The sequence below is a fragment of the Chanodichthys erythropterus genome, chromosome 3 (genome assembly GCF_024489055.1).
Source record: "Chanodichthys erythropterus isolate Z2021 chromosome 3, ASM2448905v1, whole genome shotgun sequence".
Lineage (NCBI taxonomy): Eukaryota > Metazoa > Chordata > Actinopteri > Cypriniformes > Xenocyprididae > Chanodichthys > Chanodichthys erythropterus.
In genome coordinates this window covers 59,239,399-59,266,331 of record NC_090223.1, presented here as the reverse complement: position 1 = coordinate 59,266,331, position 26,933 = coordinate 59,239,399, and the positions used below count along the sequence as shown (strand labels likewise).

At 41.5% G+C, this 26,933-nt stretch overlaps 1 protein-coding gene and 1 pseudogene across 1 annotated transcript; both read right to left on the bottom strand.

Annotated features, from left to right (window-relative positions):
* Positions 1-26,933, bottom strand: part of LOC137006055 (zinc finger protein 721-like) — a 970,851-nt pseudogene that overhangs the window by 479,720 nt on the left and 464,198 nt on the right.
* Positions 19,166-19,874, bottom strand: LOC137014070 (uncharacterized). The gene is made up of 2 exons (XM_067378193.1): positions 19,420-19,874; positions 19,166-19,346 (listed from the first exon to the last, which is right to left on the bottom strand). Exons 1-2 carry the CDS (start codon positions 19,872-19,874, stop codon positions 19,166-19,168), a joined length of 636 nt encoding a protein of 211 aa, XP_067234294.1.

Here is a 26,933-nt window from a genome sequence, read left to right as displayed (position 1 = left end):
TATGACACATTTTATTTAATGCAAAAAACAGTAACACCAGTGACACAATGAATCACCAGTGACGTATACATAGGACCAAAGATCCTTCATTTTTCAACTATAATTAAGTAGATTGGACTAAATTTTTACATTTGGTGTACAATAAAAGACTATCATTGACATCAAAGATCATAAACAACATTTTAAAACCAACTTAGAGTCTTTTATAACATTTTTGAATGGGTTTTGTTTCACAATCCTCTCCAGGGTGCAGTTATCCCTATTGCTTGTACACTTTTTTTCTGCCACATGTTTTCCTTCCCTTCGCCTCTATTAATGTGCTTGGACACAGAGCTCTGTGAACGGCCAGCCTCTTTTGCAATGACCTTTTGTGTCTTGCCCTCGTTGTGCAAGGTGTCAATGGTTGTCTTTTGGACAACTGTCAGGTCAGCAGTCTTCCCCATGATTGTGTAGCCTACAGAACTAGACTGAGAGACCATTTAAAGGCCATTGCAGGTGTTTTGAGTTAATTAGCTGATTAGAGTGTGGCACCAGGTGTCTTCAATATTGAACCTTTTCACAGTATTCTAATTTTCTGAGATACTGAATTTGGGATTTTCCTGGGATTTATAATCATCCAAATTAAAAGAAATAAACATTTGAAATATATCAGTATGTGTGTAAAGAATGAATATAATATACAAGTTTCACTTTTTTGAATGGAATTAGTGAAATAAATCAACTTTTTGATGATGTTCTAATTATATGACCAGCACCTGTATTTTCATCAGCACTTCAGTCAGTCTCCATTGATTAAACAGCAGAATCACATTCATTTGTAATAATAGCAGAGTTTTTACACGTTCAATAAAATATGCAAATTATGTTTATGCAGTTAGCAATCGCACAATAACAATAATGGTAACACTTTACAATAAGGTTCATTAGTTAATGTATTAACTAACATGAACTAACCATGAGCAATACATTTGTAACTGCATTTAGTCTTTGTTAACATTAGTTAATAAAAATACAACTGTTCATAGTTTGTTCATGTTAGTTCACAGCATATTATCTAATGTTAACAAATACAACTCTTCATTTTAATAATGTATTAGCAAAAGATTAATAAATGCTGTATAAGTGCAGTTCATCATTAGTTCAGGTTAACTAATGTTACTAATGAACCTTATTGTAAAGTGTTACCATAATAATAATAATGAAATCATATTTTGGCTTTTGTTTCAAAACAGAATAATTATTTTTTTGTAGCGATTAACCGTCATGGTTTTTCTCTTGAATTCGTTTAAGCAAGACAATTCTAGTGATGTAATACTCTGTCAATTCTAAAATGAATTTCTATTGAGGTGAATGTCTAAAAAAACATTTTCCATCTAAATTAGTTAACATGATTAAAGATGAAATAGGACTTTTTTAAAAAGTTTTAAGCATTTTTTGCTTATAGTATTACACATAACAGTATAGAAAAACACAAAGTAACCCGAGTTTTGCATTTTGTGTATGACTTTATTGAAGCCGTCCCCGGGGTCCCGTCTGATGACCCATGCAGCTGATCTATAGGCCCTGAGCTGCCAATGCAGGGGAACCTGCCAAATAATGAGAGCATGATATTAATTATGGTCAAGAGGTGCCAAGACGGCCTTAATCTGTCAAAAATTTTTTAAAAATCTTACTTTTCTTATGGTTCAGTTTTTCTTTTAAACCAGTCATGCTTCAACATAGCCTGTAACGTCATCCGTGACTTTACATCATGAAGGTGTTCAAGAAGATCCAGGCATTCTGTAAACGTTTTTTATAAGAGATCTGCTTGGTCATGTTTGACTGAGACATGTAGTTCATGTAAGGTAATGTTACCATGAAACACACTGCATTTCTTACTATGACTTTCTCTGGATGCCCACTGATAATGTCACGGTCACTCATGTCAGGGCTTTATATGTTTTTCACACTAGTTATTGGTCTCACCTTTGGACACGCGTGGTCTTATCCAAAACCAGCTACTTATTCTCCGGACCAGCACATCCAGCAGTTTGCGTAAGTCCTCAGTTGTTGCCCATTCACCGTATTTTCTGATTGCACTGATTAATAGAGGTTCATCATCTCCTGTAAGAAACACATGCTCAGTGTTCAGTAAAACACCATCAGTGAACTGTGCTTAAAAAGCCGACTCACGTCTTTCTTCGACGAGCAGTGTGTCTCCAAAGTCCATCAGCTTTACTTGCAGGGTATATGTGTGGACAAGAATGTTTCTCATATGCGTGTGACGATAAACACCTCGACTCATGCAGTGATGAAGAGCAACAATGAGCTGCCGAATGATGAGTTTCACCTCGGTTTCTATCAGGCCACTTCTGTTTCGCTCGACATACTCAAACAGGTTGATGTAGGAACGTGGATACTCCATAATCAAGATGTCTTGATCTTCCATGACAAAGTGATCATTTAATTGTACGACATGCTTGCTAGTTGGAGGCTTTTGCACCATCAACATTGCAGCTGTCTCTTGACTTAAAGGGTAGGAATACCCAGACTAAAGAAAAGAGATTGACAAAAGCTTAGTTAACTCCTTACTGATCTCAAATCTCCTAAATAAAGGCCCGGTACACTTCATTTTCCACTCTAGGGCTGCCGAAGATGAAAGCAATGTACTTTACAACTGATGTTTCAATGATATCTTATACTGTCTACATACAAACTTTAATCAATTACCAAATTAGAACTTAATAAAACATTTTATGAAGAATAAAGTCTTTTCAACTTACCAATTCCACTAGTTTCTCAGACCGGTTCTTCTTAATAAATTTGATGAACACCTGAAAAATGAAGAACATTTTTGTAAACTTATATTTGTTTGTGTACATCTAATCTAACAGTCTGTACCTTTTTGATCAAAACTGTAAACACTGATGTTTACATCAGGACTGAAAGAGTAAAGACAGAAATGTACAGAATATATGAATATATATGTGTATACAGAAAGGGAAACATACTAGTTTGTGATCGGAGTAGCGAAATCCTATATGATTACTGACACCAGGTCTCGACTTCAGTTTCTTTGCCACATTATAAAGAGATTCAAAGGATCCTGAAAAATGCACAACAACATGTTAATATACAGCATGAGAATGAACTCCAGCAGCATCTGCTTGTGAAGAAATATACCTGTGCAGTTATGGTGAGGTGTCAGCAGAAGACGAGGAAACTCTCTCCACGCTCTCCGGAGGCCAGCAAAGAGTTTCCACCCTTGTGTGCGCTTTTCTGCAAACAATCAGAGTGAGAAAGAGCTTTATTGCCAGGTATGTTTACACATGAGAGACAGAATGACAGTGACAAGACACAGATAATACAATAGAAGAAGTAAACAGGAAATAACAACATGCAAAAAATATATATTTAAAAAAAAAAATACACAATAGACAAAAATAGACAGTACATGTATTAATGTTGATTAGAAACATTGTTTTTATCAGCACAGATTACAGCCGAATGATTCACTAGTAAATCTGTCCTAATGTAGAGCTGCTTTATGTTGCGAGTTCATGTGAGTTTCTGGGCTCAGACAATTTCCAACAACACTAGAAAGATTACAAACTCAGTGCTGATGCTGTTTCACATTGAAGTCACACCGTAATTATCCTAATTGTGTGTACCATAAAGGGCACTAACCTAATGCCATTTTTCCCCAAATTGGTTATTAATCTGTGTGCACTCATGACATACTGAGAAAGCAAGAGGGATTGAGAATAAATAACGGTGTGCGTTTGTGTGTTGTGAAGTCAAATGTGTTTGTGTGTGTGGGTGTGAGATTGGTAAAGAGAAATCTGATTGGCTAGTTTAGTTTTTAGTAATTGCCGCTTTTTCCACACACTAAAAAAATACAGATCTTTTGGTGGTCTTTCAGGTGAGGAACCAGCAGAAGACGAGGAAAAATGAAAACTAAACCCAGAAGCATCAGGCTGACATAGACATGAATCAGAGTGGTAATATCTGGAGACTCACGGTCTGTTGGCTCAGACTCCCGCGGATCTGTGCCCATCGGATCCACGCCGGATGTGTGTGGAAGCTCCTGCGATGGATCCTCAGGCACAAAAGCACACACTTGGGTTTCTTCCTGGGTTGGGATGGATTCTTTCTTAGACTTGCACTTCCTTCTCCGGAGGCCAGCAAAGAGTTTCCTCCCTTGTGTGCGCTTTTCTGCAAACAATCAGAGTGAGAAAGAGCTTTATTGCCAGGTATGTTTACACATGAGAGACAGAATGACAGTGACAAGACACAGATAATAAAATAGAAGAAGAAAACAGGAAATAACAACATGCAAAATATATATATATATACACAATAGACAGTATATGAATGAATGTAGATTAGAAACATTGTTTTTATCAGCACAGATTACAGCTACATGATTCACGAGTAAAACTGTCCTAATGCAGCGAGTTCATGTGAATAATTAGCAGCTTTTCATTGTTTCTGAACACAGCAAATTTCCAAGAACACTTGAAAAGTTAAAAACACAGTGCTGATGCTGTTACATAGAAGTCACAAAGTAATTGTGTCCTGCGGGTTATTTTTTATATATAATGTCATTTTTTAATTATTATTAACGCTGTCAGTTACCTGTTGACTCGTCCTCCCAGGCGACTCCTTCCAGGAGCTTTTGACAGCTGCTGCTACTGGACTTTCTGCAAAGCATCATAGCGCCACTTTAAACTCCGACAAAGAGCTGAATTTCAACTGACTCGATTTATGTAGTGCATGTGCGCACTGTGACGTCACAATAACGCATTCCAAGATTCCAAGCGGTCTGACGAAGGGGCGGGGCACAATTTCATTGGTTTATAATTCAGCAAATCTTATTGGCTTAGACCAGTGGTCGCCAACCCGTCGATCGCGATCGACCGGTCGATCTTTATCACTGTTCCAGTAGCTCGCGAAAATAACAGAAATATCTCCAGTCTTTGTACTGTATTTTTGTATTTATTTTATTTTTGGGAGCTACTGGGACAGACAGATAAAGGTAAATAGCCCACATAATTTCTGAGTCTGTAAACGGCCGTTAACAAGAGGCCAGAGACGCTTAAGACGGACGCAAAGAGGAGAAAAGTCTGTAGCAGGCAGATCAGCTCACTGTTCACAATGCTCGAAATATAGGAAGAAAATATAAATATTGAATTTGGGTGAGGGCTTATATGAATGCATCTTTAAAAGGAGATCAGTCTTCAGAAAGATTTCTCTTACCTTAGAATAAAGTATGTTAGCTAATTATTAGCGCATTTCAGTATTGTTTACAGCGGTAACCAAGGAAAAACTGTATTACTGCTGCTCCATAAGCGCCACCTGCTGTTGAATTTACGTTTTGTTTCATGCTTTTTTTGTGTATGTAGCATAATTGTAAATTACAATTTCACAAAGATAAAGTCAGACTGTTCTGTTTCTGCTTTAAATCCAGAAATTAAATCTAATTAAAACAAAAAAATAACTGCTCATGCAACGTGCCTAGTATCTTTGTTTGGATTGTGATCAAAAAGCAGTGATTCCCAATTTGAAATGGCTATGTATTTTTGTTTATTATAATAATATTAATAATGAATATCTGCAACCAGTATCAGAATCTGCCAATTTGCTTGTAAAAATAAATAAATAAATAAATCAGAATCTACATTGGCCACGAAAAAAAATACTAAATACAATCTGGGCTGTCTTTTTCTATCAAGTAGATCTTGTCTTTCAAAAAGGTCGAGGTCAGTGATCTTGGGCTTAAAAAGGTTGGTGACCACTGGCTTAGACGCTTCGAGCCTGAGCGTAAACATTCCTTAATGGACGATTTTGTGAATGATTTGGCCATATACAGAAATATTAAGTGCTTACTATGATTGTATCTTATTATCTGTTTAGCCAATAGATCCTAAGTAAAATACAGATGTTTCTTTGTACTTAAGAGACAGAATAGATGAAGTTATTATTTACAAACGAACGCTTGGTACATCTCCGGGTACTTTAGGCTTAATATATCCATATGTATTTAAATAGGCCTTACCCAGCTAACACACGACGTAACAGTTACGTAATGTATTCGTACTTTTTGGTAATGTCATGACTTACTAACTGACAACGTAACTACGACGTCGCATGCCAGTAATTTCATTACCTTCAGATTACCATCTCACAACGTCATCAGTACGTTCTCCTAACGTTATAAGATTACCAAGAACGTTCCAGATACGTCCTCTATTCGTAATATATTGGTAATTCCATGACTTACTAGTAACGTAACTACAACGTTGTATGCCCGTAATAATATTACCATCACATTACCATATCACAACGTCGTCAGTACGTTCTCCTAACGTTACAAGATTACCAAGGACGTTCCAGATACGTCCTCTATACGTAATATAATGGTCATTCCATGACTTACTGGCAACGTAACAGCAACGTCATGTGCTCGTAATTTCATTACCATCATTTACACATTCTTTATATGTTATTATTACCAGAATTTGCAATATAAAACGTGTAATTAAATGTCAGACACAAGACTGAAATGTCCCCTTAAGAAAAAAAATGTTTCTTTTCACCAAATCAGAGTATGGATGACTGCTTTTTATATATAGTGACGTGACATACAGCGCGCGCCTCCACAAATGTAGTGCCCACAGTATGTTGATAAGAGTGTAAAGTTAATTTTTCTGAGAGAAGAATTTATTTTTCCGAGGTGACAATGAATAAATGGCTTTTATAAAAATGTATAAAGTTAACTTTGGAAAGACGCAAAACCTTTTTTTATTGTTATGTTTACGTTAGTGCAGGTGGCCGTTAGAGTTGCCATGGCAACCGGGAAAACATTCAAGCTGCTGGAGAGGACAGCGTCGACGTTTCTCCGTGTTTCTCGTCAGTTTTATAGCAATAAAGTTCAACAACTGCGTCAGATTGGTTAAGTAACATTACCCACAGTCTACCATAAGTACTTTTGTTAATATTTTTACCTCTGTGATTTCCTTGATCGTCTGAAATATATGTTAGCAAAATGTTACGTTAGCATATGTTTTTAATGATACTGAGCGCAAAACGTCTTTAATGCTTTTATTTTATGTTTCGCTGTAGGCTATATGTTTTTATTTATAGTTTGAGTGTATTTCATTATTTTTATTTGGAGTTTTGTTCATGTTCTGTGTGTTTTTCAAAATAAATGAATTGAATTAATTTCGAGTCTGCATTCATCGTTCACAGCTGTTGGAATAGCCTTTACATTAGTTTGGGCAAATGAGGACATAAATTAGGTTAAACTACTGCATGTCCGCCCATAGAAAAATAAATAAATATAAGAATTACCAACTGATGACCAACACACAACTATTGATACACAACGTTGCCACGACGTCGCAGTTACTAACTGGCAACGTCACAAAGTTACGTTGTGGCGACGTATAGGCACCTTTCACTTTTCCGGTTGCCACGACGTAACTAGTTACGTCGCCACGACGAAAGTTTGGTCACCAAATTACGTAACAGTCACGTATTTTGGTTAGCTGGGAGTTAGCACAAAGTACATATCAAACATGTAACAATATCTCATTTTTACATTAATGACTGCTACGTTAAATAAAGTTTATTAATAACGGTAGGCGAGTTATATTTGAACACTGTTGATGAACCCAGGGTTGGACTGGTAATCTGGGCATTTTCCCGGTGGGCCGACGCACTTTGAGTCCGATGATAGGTTATTTATTTATTTTATTTATTTATTTATTTATTGCTATGGACTGGCCCATCACGCAGGGACAGCGGCCCATTGGTTTGTCTTCTGAACTGACAGGACGAAGTGAGAGAGACCTCCCCCTCCCGCGCTGTTCCCATTCAGTCGGTCACGTTCGACGTACGTCGGACAGACCGACGAATAGGAATCTCGCTAGAGAGGCCAATCTACTTCGAGTGTAACTAAACGAGCCAATGCACATTGGCATGCAATCATATGCATCAGCTGCTCGCCTCGCAGCGCGGGTATATAATGAGCAGCAGGTGCGGTGCATCTTCAGCTTTTCGCTTCGGAGCCGAACGGTGTTTGTTCCTGTTCTCTGCAAGCGAGTGTCTGCTAGAAGACGAGTCAAGCTTTTTGGTTGAACTTCTCTTTTTTTCCGAGTGCGGGCGAACAGCACAGCAGCGGGGTCGACGTCCTCTCTTTTTCTGTTTCGTTTGCCGTTTTTGAGCAAATAGCTGTTTGACAGCGTCAGAAGGCTGTTCTCACGGCCGGTACGGTGCGCTTTTGAGCGCTGAAAAGCCGTTTTTACGGCTGGTAAGAGTGAGCGCCTTCAAAGAGAGAGAAAGCACATGACAGGCTGCACACAATCCCTGTCTGTGTTGCGGTGGCCGTTCCCCTGCGTGCTTCAGCACTTCTAAAAGAGTAAAGTCCCTGAAAGAGCTTACACAAGTAGATTCGCGTCTTTTTAAAGACGACATCCTACTTGTGTTTCTGGATGCGATCGTTCCTGTCCTCACTGACGGCCACGATCACCGTTTCGCATGTCTGGGCGCGTGCTGAAATGATGTTCGTGGGTGTTCATGTTTTCATATGAGAACATGATCACGTCGACACGCCGGTCGTGACTCTTCTTTCTCCGGGAAGCTTGAGTCCCCTCTGTTGTTGGCCAGCTGCCGCTTGTGTGTAAAAGCACAGCCGCGGCTCTGCCCGACACTCTGGGAGACCGCGGAGATCAGCGAGAGCAAACCTCTCGCTCCTCTGCGTGTCGTGTGCCGTCGAGCTGCCGGGCTGCAGCGCGGGTTGTCACGGCAACCCAGCGCTCGCTCGGCGCTCTAGATGCGCGGTTCCCTTGCATAATCTCCATTGTAGCGCCCTCTCTGGTGCACCAGAAGAGGTCTACTTTGCTGATATGGCTTGGGTGACATGAGGTTGAGGGGTTCCTTCGGGGAACCAACCCCCTAGGGCCCCTCCCTCTCTAGCGCATTGCAAGCTGTGCAGTTTCTGGATTGGATTGCTGGTCCTTTTCATAGGGGAACCTAGCATTCCAGCTGAGGGACAGACGTCGATTGCAGCATCAGAGAGAGTGCTGTTATGCTCTGGAAATGAGGGTGACGCTGCCCACTGTAATGGTGTGTGCTTATGCTGACTCAGATTCAGAGTTTACAGCCATGCTTTCCTGGGTCTTCCAGATGTGCATGGAAAACTTGGCAGTATGGGGGTATATTGGTGCCATAAATATGGAATGCCAAAGGTGCCAATCTGCATAAGTTTTTCCTCTCTCACTACCCTCTTGGATGGGGTGGCTGTACACAGACCACACCCACCCTGCATGTGAGGCCAAGGCACTCTTTTTGCATGAGGGTAGTTCTGTGCTGGGGTTGAGCTGCGCTTGTTGACTAACCGTGATCAAAGTCACGGCGCAGGCCCTCAGCCAGACGATGTCCACCTCCGTGGTCCAGAAGTGCCCCCTGGCTTACCTTGTGAGGTGTGAGAGGTTGTCAAGCTAAATGCTTTCTCAATGCTCCCATCTTACGAGGTGGCCTTTCGGTGACACTGTCGAGGACTGAGCCCAGCGGTTCTCCTCAGTTAGTAGCGGATAGGGGAGCTTCCCATGACAAACCATTGAGTTCCTCTTGGGCCGCCCCTCAGTCTGCTCGTCGCCAAGGGTGTCGTCCCCTGCAAGAAACTCCGGCCCAGCAGGCTCTGCTGTATCCATTGCGGGGAGATGACGCCTCCCGTCTCTGCAGCTGTTTAACTGGTTGGTGAGAATCACCCCTGAGACGGGCGACCCAGAGATGGGTGGGGCTGCTCTTCCACCCCTGGAGGAGGGCCAGGTGGTAAATCCTTTTATTGGGTTTGTTTCTGTTCCGCCACTGACCCAAGAGGCAGCGGTACCCAAATTTTAAAGAGCAGTCCCTCCATTCCCAGGTCTGAAGAGGGTTTGGAGAGCAGTGGGAGGAGAAAAACCTCACCACTCTCATCCCCCTCTTCTGTCGCCAGCGGACAGCAGCGAGCAGCGGGCAGCCAAAGCCTCGACTGCTCCCTCTGTCCATCCGTGGAGCCAGGTAAGTGTTGCCTAGCACACTGTGACGCCGCTTCGGGCCGCCTCACAAAGAGAGCCCCCCGAGCCGCGTCCCTGTGTTCCACCTCGCTGCCCTGCTGCGGGTACACCGGTGGTCCCTTTGGTCCTGCTTGTACGGTCTCTGCGAGCCGGGTTAGCGCTCCCCAGTCCGTCTCGTTGGCTCCTTCGGACCATCAGGGTCGGCTTTGCGATTCAGTTCGCCCGGCTCCCCCCCCCAAGTTCAGGGACGTCCTCTTCACTACAGTGAAAGATGCCGATGCCCCTGTCCTGCGTGCGGAGATCGCAGTCCTACTGGCGAAGGACGCGATAGAGCCGGTCCCTCCAGCCGATTTGAGGTCGGGGTTCTACAGCCCCTACTTCATTGTACCCAAGAAAAGCGGCGGGTTACGACCGATCTTGGACCTGCGAGTTTTGAATCGGAACCTCCACAAGCTACCGTTCAAAATGCTCACGCAGAAACGCATTTTCGAGTGCATCCGTCCCCGAGATTGGTTTGCAGCGATTGACCTGAAGGACGCGTACTTCCATGTTTCAATTCTTCCGCGACACAGGCCATTCCTGAGATTCGCGTTCGAAGGTCGAGCATATCAGTACAGAGTCCTACCCTTCGGGCTGGCCCTGTCTCCCCGCGTCTTCACGAAAGTCGTGGAGGGAGCCCTTGTTCCCATGAGAGAACAGGGTGTTCGCATTCTCAACTATCTCGACGACTGGCTCATTCTAGCACAGTCCCGGGATCAGTTGTGCAAACACAGGGATTTGGTACTCAGACACCTCAGCCAGTTGGGGCTTCAGGTCAAATGGGAAAAGAGCAAACTCGCCCCGGTGCAGAGGATCTCTTTTCTCGGTATGGAGTTGGATTCGGTCGAGCAGATAGCACGCCTCACAGAGGAACGTGCTCGGTCAGTGTTGAACTGCCTGAATACATTCAATGGCAGGACAGCGGTCCCACTGAAGTTCTTTCAGAGGCTCCTGGGGCATATGGCGGCTGCTGCGGCTGTAACACCGCTCGGTCTGCTTCATATGAGACCGCTTCAGCACTGGCTTCACGGCCGAGTCCCGAGATGGGCGTGGCAGCGCGGCACATTCCGGGTGCCAATCACTCAGGAGTGCCGCCGAACCTTCAGTCCGTGGTCGGACCCCTTGTTTCTTCGGGCAGGAGTGCCCCTAGAACAGGTGTCCCGGCATGCTGTGGTGTTCACAGATGCTTCTGCCACCGGCTGGGGTGCCACGTAATACGGGCATGCAGTCTCAGGGGTTTGGACGGGACCCCATCTGCATTGGCACATCAATTGCCTCGAGTTGCTGGCAGTACGCCTTGCTCTGAGCCGCCTCAAAGGCCTGCTTCAGGGCAAGCATGTACTGGTCCGTATGGACAACACTGCGACCGTTGCGTACATCAACCGTCAAGGTGGTCTACGCTCCCGTCACATGTCACAACTTGCCCGCCATCTCCTCCTGTGGAGTCGGAAGCATCTGAGGTCGCTTCGCGCCATTCATGTCTCCGGTGTGCTCAACCGTGTGGCCGACGAGCTATCACGAGCTGCGCTGCCAGGAGAGTGGCGACTCCACCCCCAGGTGGTTCAGCTGATCTGGAGAGAATTCGGAGAGGCTCAGGTAGACCTGTTTGCCTCACCAGAAACCTCCCACTGCCAGTTGTTTTACTCTCTGACCGAGGGGACACTCGGGACAGATGCACTGGCTCACAGCTGGCCCCGGGGCCTGCGCAAATATGCGTTTCCCCCAGTGAGCCTACTTGCACAGACCCTGTGCAAAGTCAGGGAGGACGAGGAGCAGGTCTTGTTAGTTGCGCCTTACTGGCCCAACCGGACCTGGTTCCCAGAACTCTCAATCCTCGCGACAGCCCCTCCCTGGCCCATCCCTCTGAGGAAAGACCTTCTTTCTCAGAGACGGGGCACTCTTTGGCACCCGCGTCCAGACCTCTGGAAACTCCATGTCTGGTCCCTTGGACGGGATGCGGAGGTTCTAGGTGACTTACCCCCTGAGGTACTTAACACCATCACTTCGGCACGTGCACTGACGAGACGTGCTTACGCCTCCAAAGTGGAACCTGTTCGTCGAGTGGTGCTCTTCTCGCCGGGAAGACCCCCGAAGATGCTCGATCAGAGTCGTGCTTTCCTTCTTGCAGTAGGGTTGGAGCGTAGGCTGTCCCCCCTCCACCCTTAAAGTCCATACTGCTGCTATATCCGCTTACCACAACCACTTAGATGGCAAATCTGTTGGTCAGCACGACCTGGTCATCAGGTTCCTTAGGGGGGCGAGACGGTTAAATCCTTCTCGTCCCCTCTCCATACCCTCTTGGGACCTCACTCTGGTGCTGAGAGCACTTCAGATTGCTCCCTTTGAGCCTTTGCTGTCAGCAGACTTAAAGATTCTGTCTATGAAGACTTTGCTGCTGGTGGCATTGGCCTCCATCAAGAGGGTAGGGGACCTGCAGTCATTTTCGCTCGACGAATCGTGCCTGGAGTTCGGGCCGGGTGATAGCCACGTGGTACTAAGACCCCGGCCTGGCTATGTGCCCAAGGTTCCTACCACTCCCTTCAGGGACCAGGTGGTGAGCCTGCAAGCGCTGCCCTCGGAGGAGGCAGACCCAGCCCTGGCTTTACTCTGTCCAGTCCGCGCTTTGCGACTGTACATAGACAGAACCTAAAGCCTCAGGACCTCAGACCAGCTCTTGTCTGTTATGGAGGCCAGCAGAAGGGAAAGGCTGTCTCCAAGCAGGGGATGGCCCACTGGATAGTGGATGCCATCGCCCTGGCTTACCAAGCTCAGGGTGTGCCCTGCCCGCTCAGGTTGCATGCTCACTCCACGAGAGGTGTCGCATCCTCCTGGGCGCTGGCTCGTGGCGCCTCGCTGACAGACATTTGTAGAGCTGCGGCTGGGCGACACCTAACACGTTCGTTAGATACTATAGCCTTCGTGTCGAGCTGGTCTCCTCCCATGTTCTCGCCACAGGTCAGAGGCACGGAGAGGCCCCGGCTTAGTGTCGGCTTGCTGCGCTACATGCGCTTCTTTTCTCCAGAGAGTCCCTACAAGGCAGACCCTGTCGAGTCCTCCGATATCCCTTCGGCAGCCGACGTGGCGGAGCGTCTGGCACCAGGCCTATACTCCGTTGTATCCTTGAGAACCGGGTTTAGGCTGGGTTCCATATGTGTGACCCTACGGGGATCCCATATGGTTGGTTCCACGGTTGCTCCTAAACGAAGCCCGTGTCTTTCCCTCTGGGAGAACCTACCCTTCATCGGGTTGGAGTCACCCCAGCTCTTCCATATGTAGCACAGCCCTACAGGGTTAGTCCATATGTACTTCTCCACATAACTCCTTCGGGGAAGGATGTGGCTTCCGCAGCGTTCCTTTCCCAGCGAAGGGTACGCTTTCCCAGCGTTATCCAATAGTCTCACTGAATGGGTTTTGGGGAACAGCAGTGATCGACTCTCTCTGTGTTAGCCCTGTCCCACCATCCGAAGGCAAGGGGGTTCAGGTGGCTTACAACAGAGCGCTGGAAGGGGGCAGCTCCTGTGGCGCTTTGGTAGGGATTCCTATTCGTCGGTCTGTCCGACGTACGTCGAACGTGACCGACTGAATGGGAACGTCTCGGTTACAAAGGTAACCCTCGTTCCCTGAAGGAGGGAACGGAGACGTACGTCCCGTCGCCACAGTCGCTGTACCCCGCTGATGCTGCCGCCTATCCGGTTCGGCTCCTCAGCGAAAACCTGAAGATGCACCGCACCTGCTGCTCATTATATACCCGCGCTGCGAGGCGAGCAGCTGATGCATATGATTGCATGCCAATGTGCATTGGCTCGTTTAGTTACACTCGAAGTAGATTGGCCTCTCTAGCGAGATTCCTATTCGTCGGTCTGTCCGACGTACGTCTCCGTTCCCTCCTTCAGGGAACGAGGGTTACCTTTGTAACCGAGACGTTTTTTGTTTTTAATTGGAGCGCAGGAGAAACTGCAAAAGGCAAATACCCGCTCGCCGCTGCCGAACATGTGCTGAGGTTCTGCCGCCCTATGAAGGGATAAACAGCGCGAGTCGCTTGATGCCTTGATCCTTGCAGATTTGTCCCAGAATTTAGTTTAAAACAGTCGTGTGATTTGGGAACATTACAGGTTCGGCGGTGAATCTGGCTGAAAACAGCCGCGACCATGCAAAGACACGACGAGGTAAATTGGAAAACGCCAATACAACTACAGCTTGTCAATCACCTTTATAGTAATTTACCTTTCAGCTACTAACAGTGAAGAAATATGGTGTTTTGGCAGAAATGTATTTATTAAAAATGCTGCTATTATTAGGCCTTCTTATATTTAATATTGCAGAATATAAATCACTTTCTTTCATAAAGGGGTCATTCAGAAACGTCCACTTTTGGTATGGCAAAATGTCTTAAAATGTATTTCTTTTTTTAACATTTAAACTTAGACCACATTATTATATTACACTTTGACTTTATGAATACACATAAATGACAGCTTAATGATGTTTTTTTCTTTTACTTTGGCATTTTTAAACATTTTATGAAATATTTCTCAATTTTTTCTGCACATGCAGTCAGAGTTACAGAACAATAATGATGCAAAAATAAGGAGATTGTGTTATTTATTTTAATCAGGTTAGTTAAAAGTGTGATTGGATGATGTTATTCAATTGCTCAACCATGTATTTCTATAACAATGAAATATATGAAAAACAGTTATAAAAAAGTAATGATGCAATCCTTTAAATCTTAATTCTTGAGTGTAGCAGAATTCAATGGATGTAAAATTATTATGTCACATATGACACATTTTATTTAATGAGACAGACAAAAAACACAATGAATCTCCAGCGACGTACACATAAGACCAAAGATCCTTAATTCTTCAACTAGAATTCAGTAGATAAGACTAAATTTTTTACATTTGGTATACAATCAAAGACTATCATTGACACTTTGTGAAAGCAGTCAGTAAAAGATCATAAACAACATTTTAAAACTGTCTGTAAAATATGCTGTCCGTAAAGTCGCTGCACTGAATTTAGCCAAATACCCTTAATTTAGATATATCTGCCCAACAATGAGAACATTAACAATGAGAAAGAAAAGTTAGAATCATGTAATCTTAGTGCTATTTTATGCAAAATAACTTAATGAATAGCTTTAAATAAAGTTATTACTACTATAAACAGGTAACACCAGTGACAATTTTCATGAAAAATGCATTTTACAGAATGGCTGCTGCAAGGTGTCAATCCATGTTGTCAATCATGATATATTCACTAAATTAAGTCATTTAATCCATTTGTATTCTAGTTTTTAAAAAATCTCTAACAGTAAAGTAGGTTATACCAGTGACTTCAACTAAAAGCTTCATATGAAATTATGATTTTCTAATTAAAATTTCTGATAACTGAAAAGAGATAGAGGACTTTTCATTGGCCTTTCTTCATGGAACTTCAGGAAGAAGGAAGTCAAGTGATGTCATCAGTGTGATTGTTTATTTCAAAATAAGAGATTTTTGTTAAAAGTAACACCAGTGACACAACACCAGGGACCACTACATTCATTATATATTTTATAATATTTATTCAGCAGTTGGTTTTTTAATGTCATTTACATTATATATTTGATAGTTATGTATATATTATTGTAGTTTAAATGGTAGAAAACCCTGTTTCTGATCTCAAAATAAAGCCCTTTCCCTTTGTACATGACTGTGGGGACGAGAGCTTCTGTGGTGTTTGGAATTATTATAATTAATTAAAAAACAAATATTGCCACATTGATGGCTCAAAAAGGTTTAATTGTTCAAATAACATATTGTTTCATATTAAAATATAAAAAAAAATTGTAATCCTAAAGTGTTTTTCAAGTGTAATATTTCTGTAAAGTCTAGGGACAGAAAAGTGGATGTTTCTGTAGAATGATCGTATTTTCTATGCTTACAATATTTTATTACACAATCTATAGTTTATTATTTATTTTAGAAACCATATAGGCTACCCATGGTAATAAGAAGCATGCTTTACCTGTGCTCTGTCTACCATGATCTTACAGTTAAACCATAGTAAATTTCATCAGGGCAAGTAAAGGATAATTTAACAAAACAGCTTTAAAGCCTGCATCCTATGGAATAAGGGCAAAGCTTTAGTTTTTATTTCTTTAAATATGTTTTATGACATTTTTAATAGTCCTAAGTAAAATGTTATTTCAATGAGAGCATCATGAAAGATAGATATCAGTGTCTTACATAAATTAGGTGTTAACTCTTTAAAAATGTTACTGTTTTAAAGGAGTAGTTCAACCCAAAATGTCATCATTTACTCACCCTAATGTCATTACAAACATGAATTACTTTCTTTCTGTGTAACATAAAAAAGAAAATAATTGGAGTCAAGGGTAGCTTAACCAAAATGGTTTTGTTGACAACATTCTTCAGAATATCTTCTTTTGTGTTTTAAGCCGGGTTCACACTGAGCGATTTATAATATTCCTTTGCGATGGTTGCTTGTCAGACTGTACGAACATGATCCTCATGTCACACTGTGGGATCTCAGCTGTCATTTATGTCAGACTGCGCGACAGTCAAGACGCATAAACGGACGCGCACATGAAAACTTATCCGGAGTTTTACATCATCAAAACACACACATTCGATGACAGTGAGCTGTGTTACACACGGGACTGAAATAGTGGCTAACAAAGGCTACGTTCACACTGCAGGCTGAAAAGACCCAATTCCGATTTTTTTTTGCCCCATGCGACCTGTATCTGATCTTTTCATGACAGTCTGAACGACACAGATCCGATCTTTTCAAATGTGACCCAGGCCACTTGGGTATGTGGTCCTGAATCCGATACGTATCCGATCTTTTGAAATGCGACCTCCGTCTGAACGGCCAGGCCACATGTATCCGACCCGTACGTCATTGATACGCTACAAATGTCATAATTGGGCGTTGAAGTAGGCGGGAACGAGAAGATAAACAACAACCATGGCGGACGATGCTGCTGAGACCAGTCAATGGAAGGGAAGCGAGGTCACAGATTTAATTAATATTTGGGGTGACAGCTCTATTCAGGCCAAACTTGAGGGCTCTTATCGGAACCGGGCGGTTTACGAAAACATTTCCAGCGAAATGGCCGAGCATGGTTACAGACAATCCTGGCTCCAATGCCAGCGAAAAATAAAAAGCCAAATACAAGGAGGTTAAAGACTGGAACAAACAAAGTGGCCGTCTACTTCCGCAAACAACGAGTGACGTCGTTGACCGTTGCGTACTCTTCTGCGCATGCGGGTCACTTCTGGGTCATTTCACGTTCACACAGGAGATCACAAATGGTCACATTTAATTGAAAATGTGAACAGCCTTGCAAAAAAATCTAATTTTTGAAAAATTAGGAATTGAGCATTAAGCCCTGCAGTGTGAACATAGCCAAAGTCATCTCTATCATTAATTTTGATCACGGATTGTCTTGAAAAATGAAGACAATTTGACATTCGTTGGAAGTCACACTGGAGGATTGTGCACCAAATCTTCTGACACTGCCAGAATTTCGTCTGAGGTAAAATTTGATCGCGACGGTCATTAACCTGCTGTCGGTGAACATGTCAAACTAGCGATCAAAGACAACAGATTTTAGGCTAGGATTATAGGAATCTTTAAGGATTTGCAAAATTTGTTTCAGACGACCAAATCGTGGCCAAAATCGCACAGTGTGAACCAGCCTTTACAGAAGAGAGAAATCATACAGGTTTGGAACGACATGAGAGTGAGTAAATGATGACAGGATTTAATAGCATTAAATTTACTTAACGGCATGAAAATCAGTGCTTTACTGCCGAAGTGAATTTCTATGTGACAAAAGTGCAATATTAGTTTTAGTATTATTAAATTTGTTAACTGCATTTGTAGTAAATTCAATAATATCCATCATTATTTGTCCCTGTCCTAGTTTTGTTCATTCATTTATTTACTCCAATTTAAGGCCCTAACCCCAGCAAAAAAAAAAAAAAACATTCACAGGGAACTCATGCGCCACATGGGATGAGTTTGTCCGGGGACGAATTTTAGCCCCAGTCCAGCCCTGCTTTTATCTATACCATTTAAGTGACTATATTCTGATTATAAATTTGCTACTGAAGCTCAACACACCAGCAAATGACATCTTTCGGAAGTTTTCGAGCTGGCTTATATTATTGTGGAAGTTCTAAAAGAACACTCCGTGCATGTCGTCTATTAACACACATGAGTACTACAAACTCAAAACTTGATCATTCTGCTTACCTAAAATTGGGAACATTATAACTCAAAAAATTGATGTAACTGATTACCTCAAATTTTTTGAGTTGGTCCAACTTATTCATGTTTACAGTGTTCTTATACATTTTTAAAAATTGTATTTTTCATTGTAATATGTGGATTATTGTAATGCAATATGGAACACCATTTTTTTTTTTTTAAATAAGCACTTTTTAACAAGGCTGAGTTGAAAATGTTCTCTAGGCTTTTAATCAAGAATAGGACATCTGTACATTTGTTTGTTGCAAATTTACAGACAATGCAATTGAGATGTTTACATTTGCTTGTTGGGGTAATGTTGACTGAAAACAGTTTCCCATTTGTAAACTCAGCAAAAAAAGAAACGTCCTCTGACTTTCAACTGTTTTTACTTTCAGTAAACTTAATGTGTAAATATTTGTATGAACACTAAAAGAGTCAACACCATAAGACATAAACTAAAAATGTTTGACAATGTGTCCCTGAATGAAGGGAGGCTCAAAATCAAAAGTACCAGTCAGTATCTGGTGTGGCCACCAGAAGTACTGCAGTGCATCTCCTCACAGCAAGAACTGACAAATCTGGTCCAGTCCATGAGGAGATGTTACCCCACTCTTCCACCAAGGCACCTGCAATTTCCTGGACATTTCTGGGGGGAATGGCCCTAGCCCTCACCCTGCGATCCAACAGGTGCCATACGTGCTCAATGGGATTGAGATCCGGGCTCTTCGCTGGCCATGGCAGAACATTGACATTGCTGTCATTCAGAAACTCATGCACAGAACGAGCAGTCTGGCTGGTGGCATTGTCCTGCTGGAGGATCATGTCCGGATGAGCATGCATAAAGGGTACCACATGAGGGAGGAGGATGTCTTCCCTGTACCACAAGGCATTGAGATTGCCTGCAATGACAACAAGCTCAGTCCGATGGTGATGTGATATACCGCCCCAGACCATGATGGACCCCCCACCTCCAAATCGATCCCGCTCCAGGGTACAGGCCTCGGTGTAACGCTCATTCCTTCGACGATAAACACGAATCCGTCCATCTCCCCTGGTGAGACAAAACCGTGACTCATCAGTGAAGAGCACTTTTTGCCACTCCTGTCTGGTCCAGCAAAGGTGGGTTTGTGCCCATAGGCGGCGTTGTTGCTGGTGATGTCTGGTAAGGACCTGCCTTACAACAGGCCTACAAAACCTCAGTCCAGCCTCTCTCAGCCAATTGTGGACAGTCTGAGCACTGATGGAGGGATTGTGTGTTCCTGGTGTGACTCGGGCAGTTGTTGTGGCCATCCTGTACCTGTCACGCAGGTGTGATATTCGGATGTACCGATCCTGTGCAGGTGTTGTTACACGTGGTCTTCCACTGCGAGGATGATCAGCTGTCCTTCCTGTCTCCCTGTAGCGCTGTCTCAGGCGTCTCACAGTGAGGACATGGCAATTTATTGCCCTAGCCACATCAGCAGTCCTCATGCCTCCCTGCACCATGCCTAATGCACGTTCACGCAGATGAGCAGGGACCCTGGGCATCTTTCTTTGGGTGTTTTTCACAGTCGGTAGACAAGTCTCTTTAGTGTCCTGCGTTTTTAGAACTGTGACCTTAAATGCCTACTTTTTGTAAGCTGTTAAGGTCTTAACGACCATTCCACAGGTGCATGTTAATTAATTGATTATGGTTAATTGAACATGCATGGAAAACATTGTTTAAACCCTTTACAATGAAGATCTGTAAAGTTATTTGGATTTTTACAACATTATTGTTGAAATGCACAGTCCTGAAAAAGGGACGTTTCTTTTTTTGCTGAGTATATTAGCAAAATTGCACAAGTTTTGCAGTTTATAAAATCTTTAAAAACAAATTGCATTAATTATACATTCATTTCCCTTAATAAAAAGTAAATTGAGTAATGCCTGGTTCAGACTACACGATTTTTTTTGTCTGTACGATAGTTACTGTGTCAGATTATGCAATTTCGACTCCAAAAAGTCATGTCCTGGACTTGAAACATGTCAGACTACACGTTGCTACACGACCAATCGTCGCTTGTTGCCATGATGCGCGTGAGAAACAAGAGCGTAAACAATGACTGAAGCGGCGTGTTTTGTACTGGCTGTCATATGTGTTTAGAAAAGCGATAAAAAAGAAAGAAAACCCGAACATGGACACGTTCCTGGCTTGCTCGGAGAGGACAGGATGGGCTGTCAATCCTCCAAAGAGAACTTGAGGTAAAATATCGTTCTTTTCATATTAAATATTTTGTTATTAGCCAGTAGTAAAAGCTTGCCACAACGTATAATCTATTAAGCTTACATTAAAGCAATATACAGCTACAATGTTTTTTTTAACAATCACCAATGTAATTTAACACTTCTAATGTACAGAAGTACAATTTGTTTATGTACGTTAGTCACATATAGGGTAATTGAGCCTCTAACAAAAAAATCTCAGTTCAACGGTTTAATGCCTTTGATTGATTCATGAACTCCATCATAGGCTTAATGACAATTATAAGTTGAGTACATGCATAAAAAAAATGCTATGCCATGCCATTTCCTTGGCATCAATTTTTTATTTTGAAGTTTTGCATTATGTCCATTATTTGAAGATTAAAAAAAACAAAATTGACTTTCCAACATGTTTTTTTTCTTCTTTACACTGTAGGACAGTGACAAAAAGGGTTTCCGTGATCTGCTCAGGATGGATGTGGAGGATTTCAGCTACTTGCTTGACAAAGTTACACCATTGATCCAAAGAAGAGACACAAAATGAAGAATAGCCATCAGTGCGAGAATGCGTCTGTCACTAACTCTACGATTCCTTGCTACCGGTAAAAAGTAAATTTTAAAAATCATATACCCCTAGCTTCACAGACGAGGCTTAAGCTAGTCTCAGACTGAAATGCATGTTTGAGCTGTTTTTAACTTAAAGTAACTTGCACTGACTTATCTTAAAATGTCAATGCCATTGTTTTGTCTCAAGATGCACACCAGTAATGTTTTTACATTTAAGATTATAAAAGGTACTTATATGTCCTAGTAAATGTAACGCCTAATCCTGGTTTAATCTAAGCCATCTGTGAAAGCAGGCCATGGTGTATTATACAAATTGCACACATGCTCCCCTCCACAGGAGAGACATTTAGATCTCTGAGCTTCCAGAACCGGATCGGTTGCAGTACTATCAGTGAGATAGTAATGGAGACGTGTCAAGCCTTGTATGACATCTTAAAGGATGATCATTTAAAGGTAAGGCATTTGATTTAAATAACAGACAGATGTACATTTCACAACAGTAGGCGGACACAGCCTTTACAGGTGCTATATCAAAAACAAGTGTTTTAACCACAGAGTCAAAACCAGAGTAGATAATGGATTTCTAAATTATATTAATTTCATTATAAAAAAAATGTATTATAAAATGCATTTTATGACTTTTTGTAGAAATGTGAGAACATTACATGTCTTAATTATATATGCTGTTTATCTTTTCAGACTCCTACAACGGAGACAGAGTGGAGAGAGGTTTCAAAACAAGTGGCAGTTTCCTAACTGCTTAGGTGCCATAGAAAGCACATTTACATCCAGCCACCTGCAAACTCTGGAAGTACTTACCACAACAACAAATCAAGATTTTCAGTTGTACTCATGGCAGTAGTCGACGCCGACTACAAATTTATTTATGCAAATGTTGGCGTACAAGGAAGAGTGTCAGATGGAGGAATATTTGGCCAGTCAGACCTCCGAGCTGCCATGGACAGAGATCTACTGAATGTCCCCAGTCCAGAGCCACTCCCAGGGAGTAACATAATTTTGCCCTATACATTTGTTGGTGATGAAGCATTCTCTCTCCGAACCGACCTAATGAAGCCATACTCCTTCCGAAATCTGGACCATGGGCAACGAATATTTAACTACAGGCTTTCAAGGGCAAGGCGTACAGTTGAAAATGCATTTGGAATTTTGGCCAGTAGACTCCGTGTTTTACTTTCCAACATTGCACTGGAGCCTGACAAAGTGACCGTAGTGACACTAGCTGCACTCTCTGTGCACAACTTCCTCAGGAACAAGGCATCAGATGTGTACCTGCCTTCAATCTTTGCAGATGTAGAAGACGCAAATCACAACATGGTTCCTGGAGCTTGGAGAAGGGAGGGAGAACTTCCCTCTGTGGCAGCAAGCGGTGCACGGAATGCCACAACCGCCGCCAAAAATTATTGGGACAATTTGAAGGCATATTTTCTTTCACCTGCTGGATTCTGTTTCCTGGCAGGAAAATATGATTTAAACATAGACACCAACTGCACTGCAAAAAATGTTTTTCTTACTTAATATTTTTGCCTTGTTTTGTCTTAAATCAGGAAGCATTTACTATAAGAAAAATTAAGTAAGATAATAATTTTTTTTTAGCTTGTTTTAAGCTAAAATAATTTTATTCAGAAAATAAGCTATAATAGCTTACGTAAATTTACTTAAGTAAATGCTTCCAGATTTAAGACGAGACAAAACAAAATACTAAATAAGATAAGATTTTTTTTTTTTTGCAGTGTGATAAACAGACCATTTTGCATGAAGCTTCAGGTCTTCCTGTATCATTTTTTTTTTACACTAAGGAAATATAAAAACAAAATACAACAAACGTAATGTTTAGAACAATATTAAACTAACTTTTTAAAGACTTAATTATATATGTGTAAATAAAAAAAAAAAATGCAGAATGTATAATGGTCAAAATTAATATTTGTTTATTAAAAACACACAAGATTAATTTTCTTTATTAAAAACTTTTATTAAAATTAAATTACACTCCCTTTTCTTTACTCTTTACAAAAAAATTTATTCACTTTTTTAAATATGCAAATATTGCATACCGCTGATAAACTGCCAGCAAAAAAAACAGCAAAACCAACAATGTGACTGCAGTCTAGCACCATCAAAAAACAAAAACAGATCAAGACTTGACCCTACATCATGTCTCTTTCCTGGTCATATGCCTCTTCTGTTGCCCTGAGATAGCTCACTGGAGGTGTTGCAGAGGGTACATGATTGGATGTGTTTTGGTAGGGTTGATTAAAATGTGTGTGTCCCTGCCAAGTTGTTTGGGGGCGTAAAGCTCGTGGGGGTCTAATGCTAATCTGGCCTCATTCTCATGTGCATCATATAACATCATAAGGATCTCATCTTGGTCAGTGGGTCTTTGATCAGCTTCATCTCGGTCACTACCTGTTTGCCAAATGTTTGATCGACATCCTTATTGGCATCTACTAGTGATTCAGACATATTTTTAAGAATGTTAACTTTCTCTATTTCAAGTTCATCTGATGATTTGTCTCTTGATTTTTGTTTGGCCTTGTAATGTGCCCTTTCAGGATTGATTGTGACCTTGTGATGATGGTGAGAGGAGGAGGTTTCTTGAGTTGAAGGTGTAGATGTGTGGTGGGAGGTGGAGGTGGATGACTCGCACACATCCTCTTCTGTCTCCTGGTCTTCTCCACCCTCATCTGTGATAGGTCATCCAACTACGATAAAACAAGTTGTGTAAAATATCTGGTACAATAAGTAATATACAATACATGTTTGAAAGCAGATACTATGGAAAGCTCACAAATTTATTTAAAAGTTGGAAAGAACTGTTACAAACAACTTACATTCAGTGTAGACTGAGACACACGTAAACAACAAATGGCTGTAGAAACTGCAGGTTATTTAAAATGCATTTCTGTCTGGTAGTTAATTCTTTGTCGCCGCTGCCACTCGGCTTTGGACGGAGTACTTTACCATATTGTGTTCGGAGGGAAGCAGCTTTTGTTTGGACCTCACCAACTGTAGGTAAGAAAATTGGGATACAAATATAGTACTTTATTTCTTTGTAATTCTCTCACACACAGTCACGCACAAACACATACCCTCACTCACTCTACTCTCATACACAAACACACACTCATACTACTCTCACAAACCCACACTACTTTCACTCACTCACACACACTCACTCTACTCTCACACACTCACTCTCTCTCTCTCACTCACACACAAACACACACTACTCTCACTCACAAACGCACACTCTCAGACACAAACACACACACACTCACACACACACACTCACTAGCTCACACTTTTCTCAATAGCGAAGAAGAATAATGAATGATTTGCTAGCTTAAGTTACAGCTAATTTCAGTACTCACCGGGTTGCTGAAGGGCTTCCGCTATCGTTCACCAGCATTTTTCTTTTTTCAACCTGTCGTGGTATTCCCTCGATGTGACATCGTACAGGCAGGAGTACTGTTGCCACAGCTCCACAAACTTTTCATCCAATTCATAAGTCCACCTAGCCGCACCATCATCTCTCTTGCGTTTTGCCATGTTTGAAAGTTGTGTACAAAAAGCGAATGTGCTCCGATTGGTCAGCGTCACCCATGTGACGGAACCCGTCGTGAAGGACTGCAAAAAAAATTCAACATGCTAGTCTTTCTGTCATGACAGTGTGAACTATCGCAGACGCGGTTTCGGTTGTCGTATACTATGACATACTATACGAGATGAAACAATCAATTCTTGCGTCCCGATGTTCATTGTCGTTTACGAATCCCTACGACACCTTACGTCAAACGGATCGTGCCAGATTTGGGCTAAAATCGTGTAGTCTGAACCAGGCATTAGTGTATATTCTTTGGCACACTTAACAACTAATGGTAAGGGGTGTGGCGTTTCCGGATGCTTCAGCAAATCACAATACACTGGGCCAGCTAACCAATCTGAGCACATTGTGTATCTCGGAGGGAGTGGCTTCATAGAAGCAGGAAGTCAAACGAGCCGTTCAGATGAAAATGGAAACAGATGTGTAGAATAATGAGAATTCAGCTAAGGTCATTAATGTTTTATGTAACTCCAATCTAATACAGTTTTTTACAGACGCTAAGACACATTTCTCAATACTTAGGTCACTTTTGCAAAACTCTTCACACAGTGAGCACAACAGAAGTCTATGTGTGCTAAACTGTGGATCAATTATCATTGCTTTGGCACAAAATGCTTTCAATGACTACATCTCTCAAATTTCATGAATTCTTTTCTCACTCAGACACAACAACTGCCAAAACTCTTTGTACGTACAGGCCAATTTGCACATGCTTACATACTGTTTTCAAAACTGTTAAACTTATGTTCAAAACAATAACATAATAGAAACCTGAATAAGACAGCAATTTGCTATATTCCTACAGTAATATTTTAATAAAATATATTTTAAATCTTAAAATTAAATTATATAAAAACAATTGAATTGTATCTGTATCAGTGGATGGTGTGTATACAAATTCTTGTATTTTGGAATTATACAATTTTTTTTAAAATAAATAAACAACATAAAATATTGACAAATTCTGCATCATGTCTGATTCATTCCAGTGAAATGATGTGAAATGAACTGCTTTGCCAAGATGAAAGTTGGTTAGGAGAACTGTGTGAAGAGTTTTGCAAAAGTGACCTAAGTGTTGAGAAATGTGTCCTAGCGTCTGTAAAAAACTGTAAATCTTAAAATTAAATGCTATAAAAACATTTGAATTGTATCTGTATCAGTGGATGGTGTGTATACAAATTCTTGTATTTTGGAATTATAAAAAAATATAAAAATAAATAAACTACATAAAATATTGATGAATTCTGCATCATGTCTGATTCATTCCAGTAACATATATTGCAGTGAATTATAAGCAGAGATGTGTCCTTGTTTTACACAAGAAAACATTGTAAAATGCTACATGTTGTTAGTGTTTTTTTTAGGTCATTGTTTTGTGGGTGACAAAGTGTGTTTGTCGGCTGTCAATCTTTGCTAGTGTTCTGGAAGAATGAGTTGATTTGAGACCTGAATAAAGTGTTTTGGTAGTTGTAGTGCATTTTGAATGTGAAATTAACTGCTGTGCCAAGATGAAATTTGGTTAGGAGAACTGTGTGAAGAGTTTTGCAAAAGTGACCTAAGTATTGAGAAATGTGTCCTAGCTTCTGTAAAAAACTGTAAAAACCAGTAAGGCAGGTAAGTTTACCTAACTGGTCCCCTCTGGGTTTTTATCCAAGTTTTCCTCAACTCAGTCATACTTTTAAGATGCAATCTTGGCATTTTGTACAACAATCTAATCCAATCTAATTTGGTCTGTATATATAAAATATTAGATATAGAAAATAGTTTTAAAAACAAGATGTTCTGAAATGATTGAACATTGACCAAGCACTACAAATAAATACAAATTTAATGACATTTTACTTATGCAGGTTGTACTGAAATTTGAGTCCTGTGGAGCTTGTGAAACACAGCTGATTTTCTTCAATAATTTTCAATTAAATGTACTATGGCCCATCGATTTTACAAATAATCTGCTTCAGAGACAAAAACTATTGAATTGAAATAGGACAGTGGTTCCCAAACTTTTTAGAGAGTGTAAGACTGATGCCAGAGTGCCTGGACCAAAAGGGCTACTCTTTGAGAAAACAAAGAAAATTACCATTTGAACTCTCTCTTGGAAAATAGCATCCCCACCCGAGACGCAGTCACACTGAGTCAATCACACCTCAGCATCTGCCTTAATCTACATT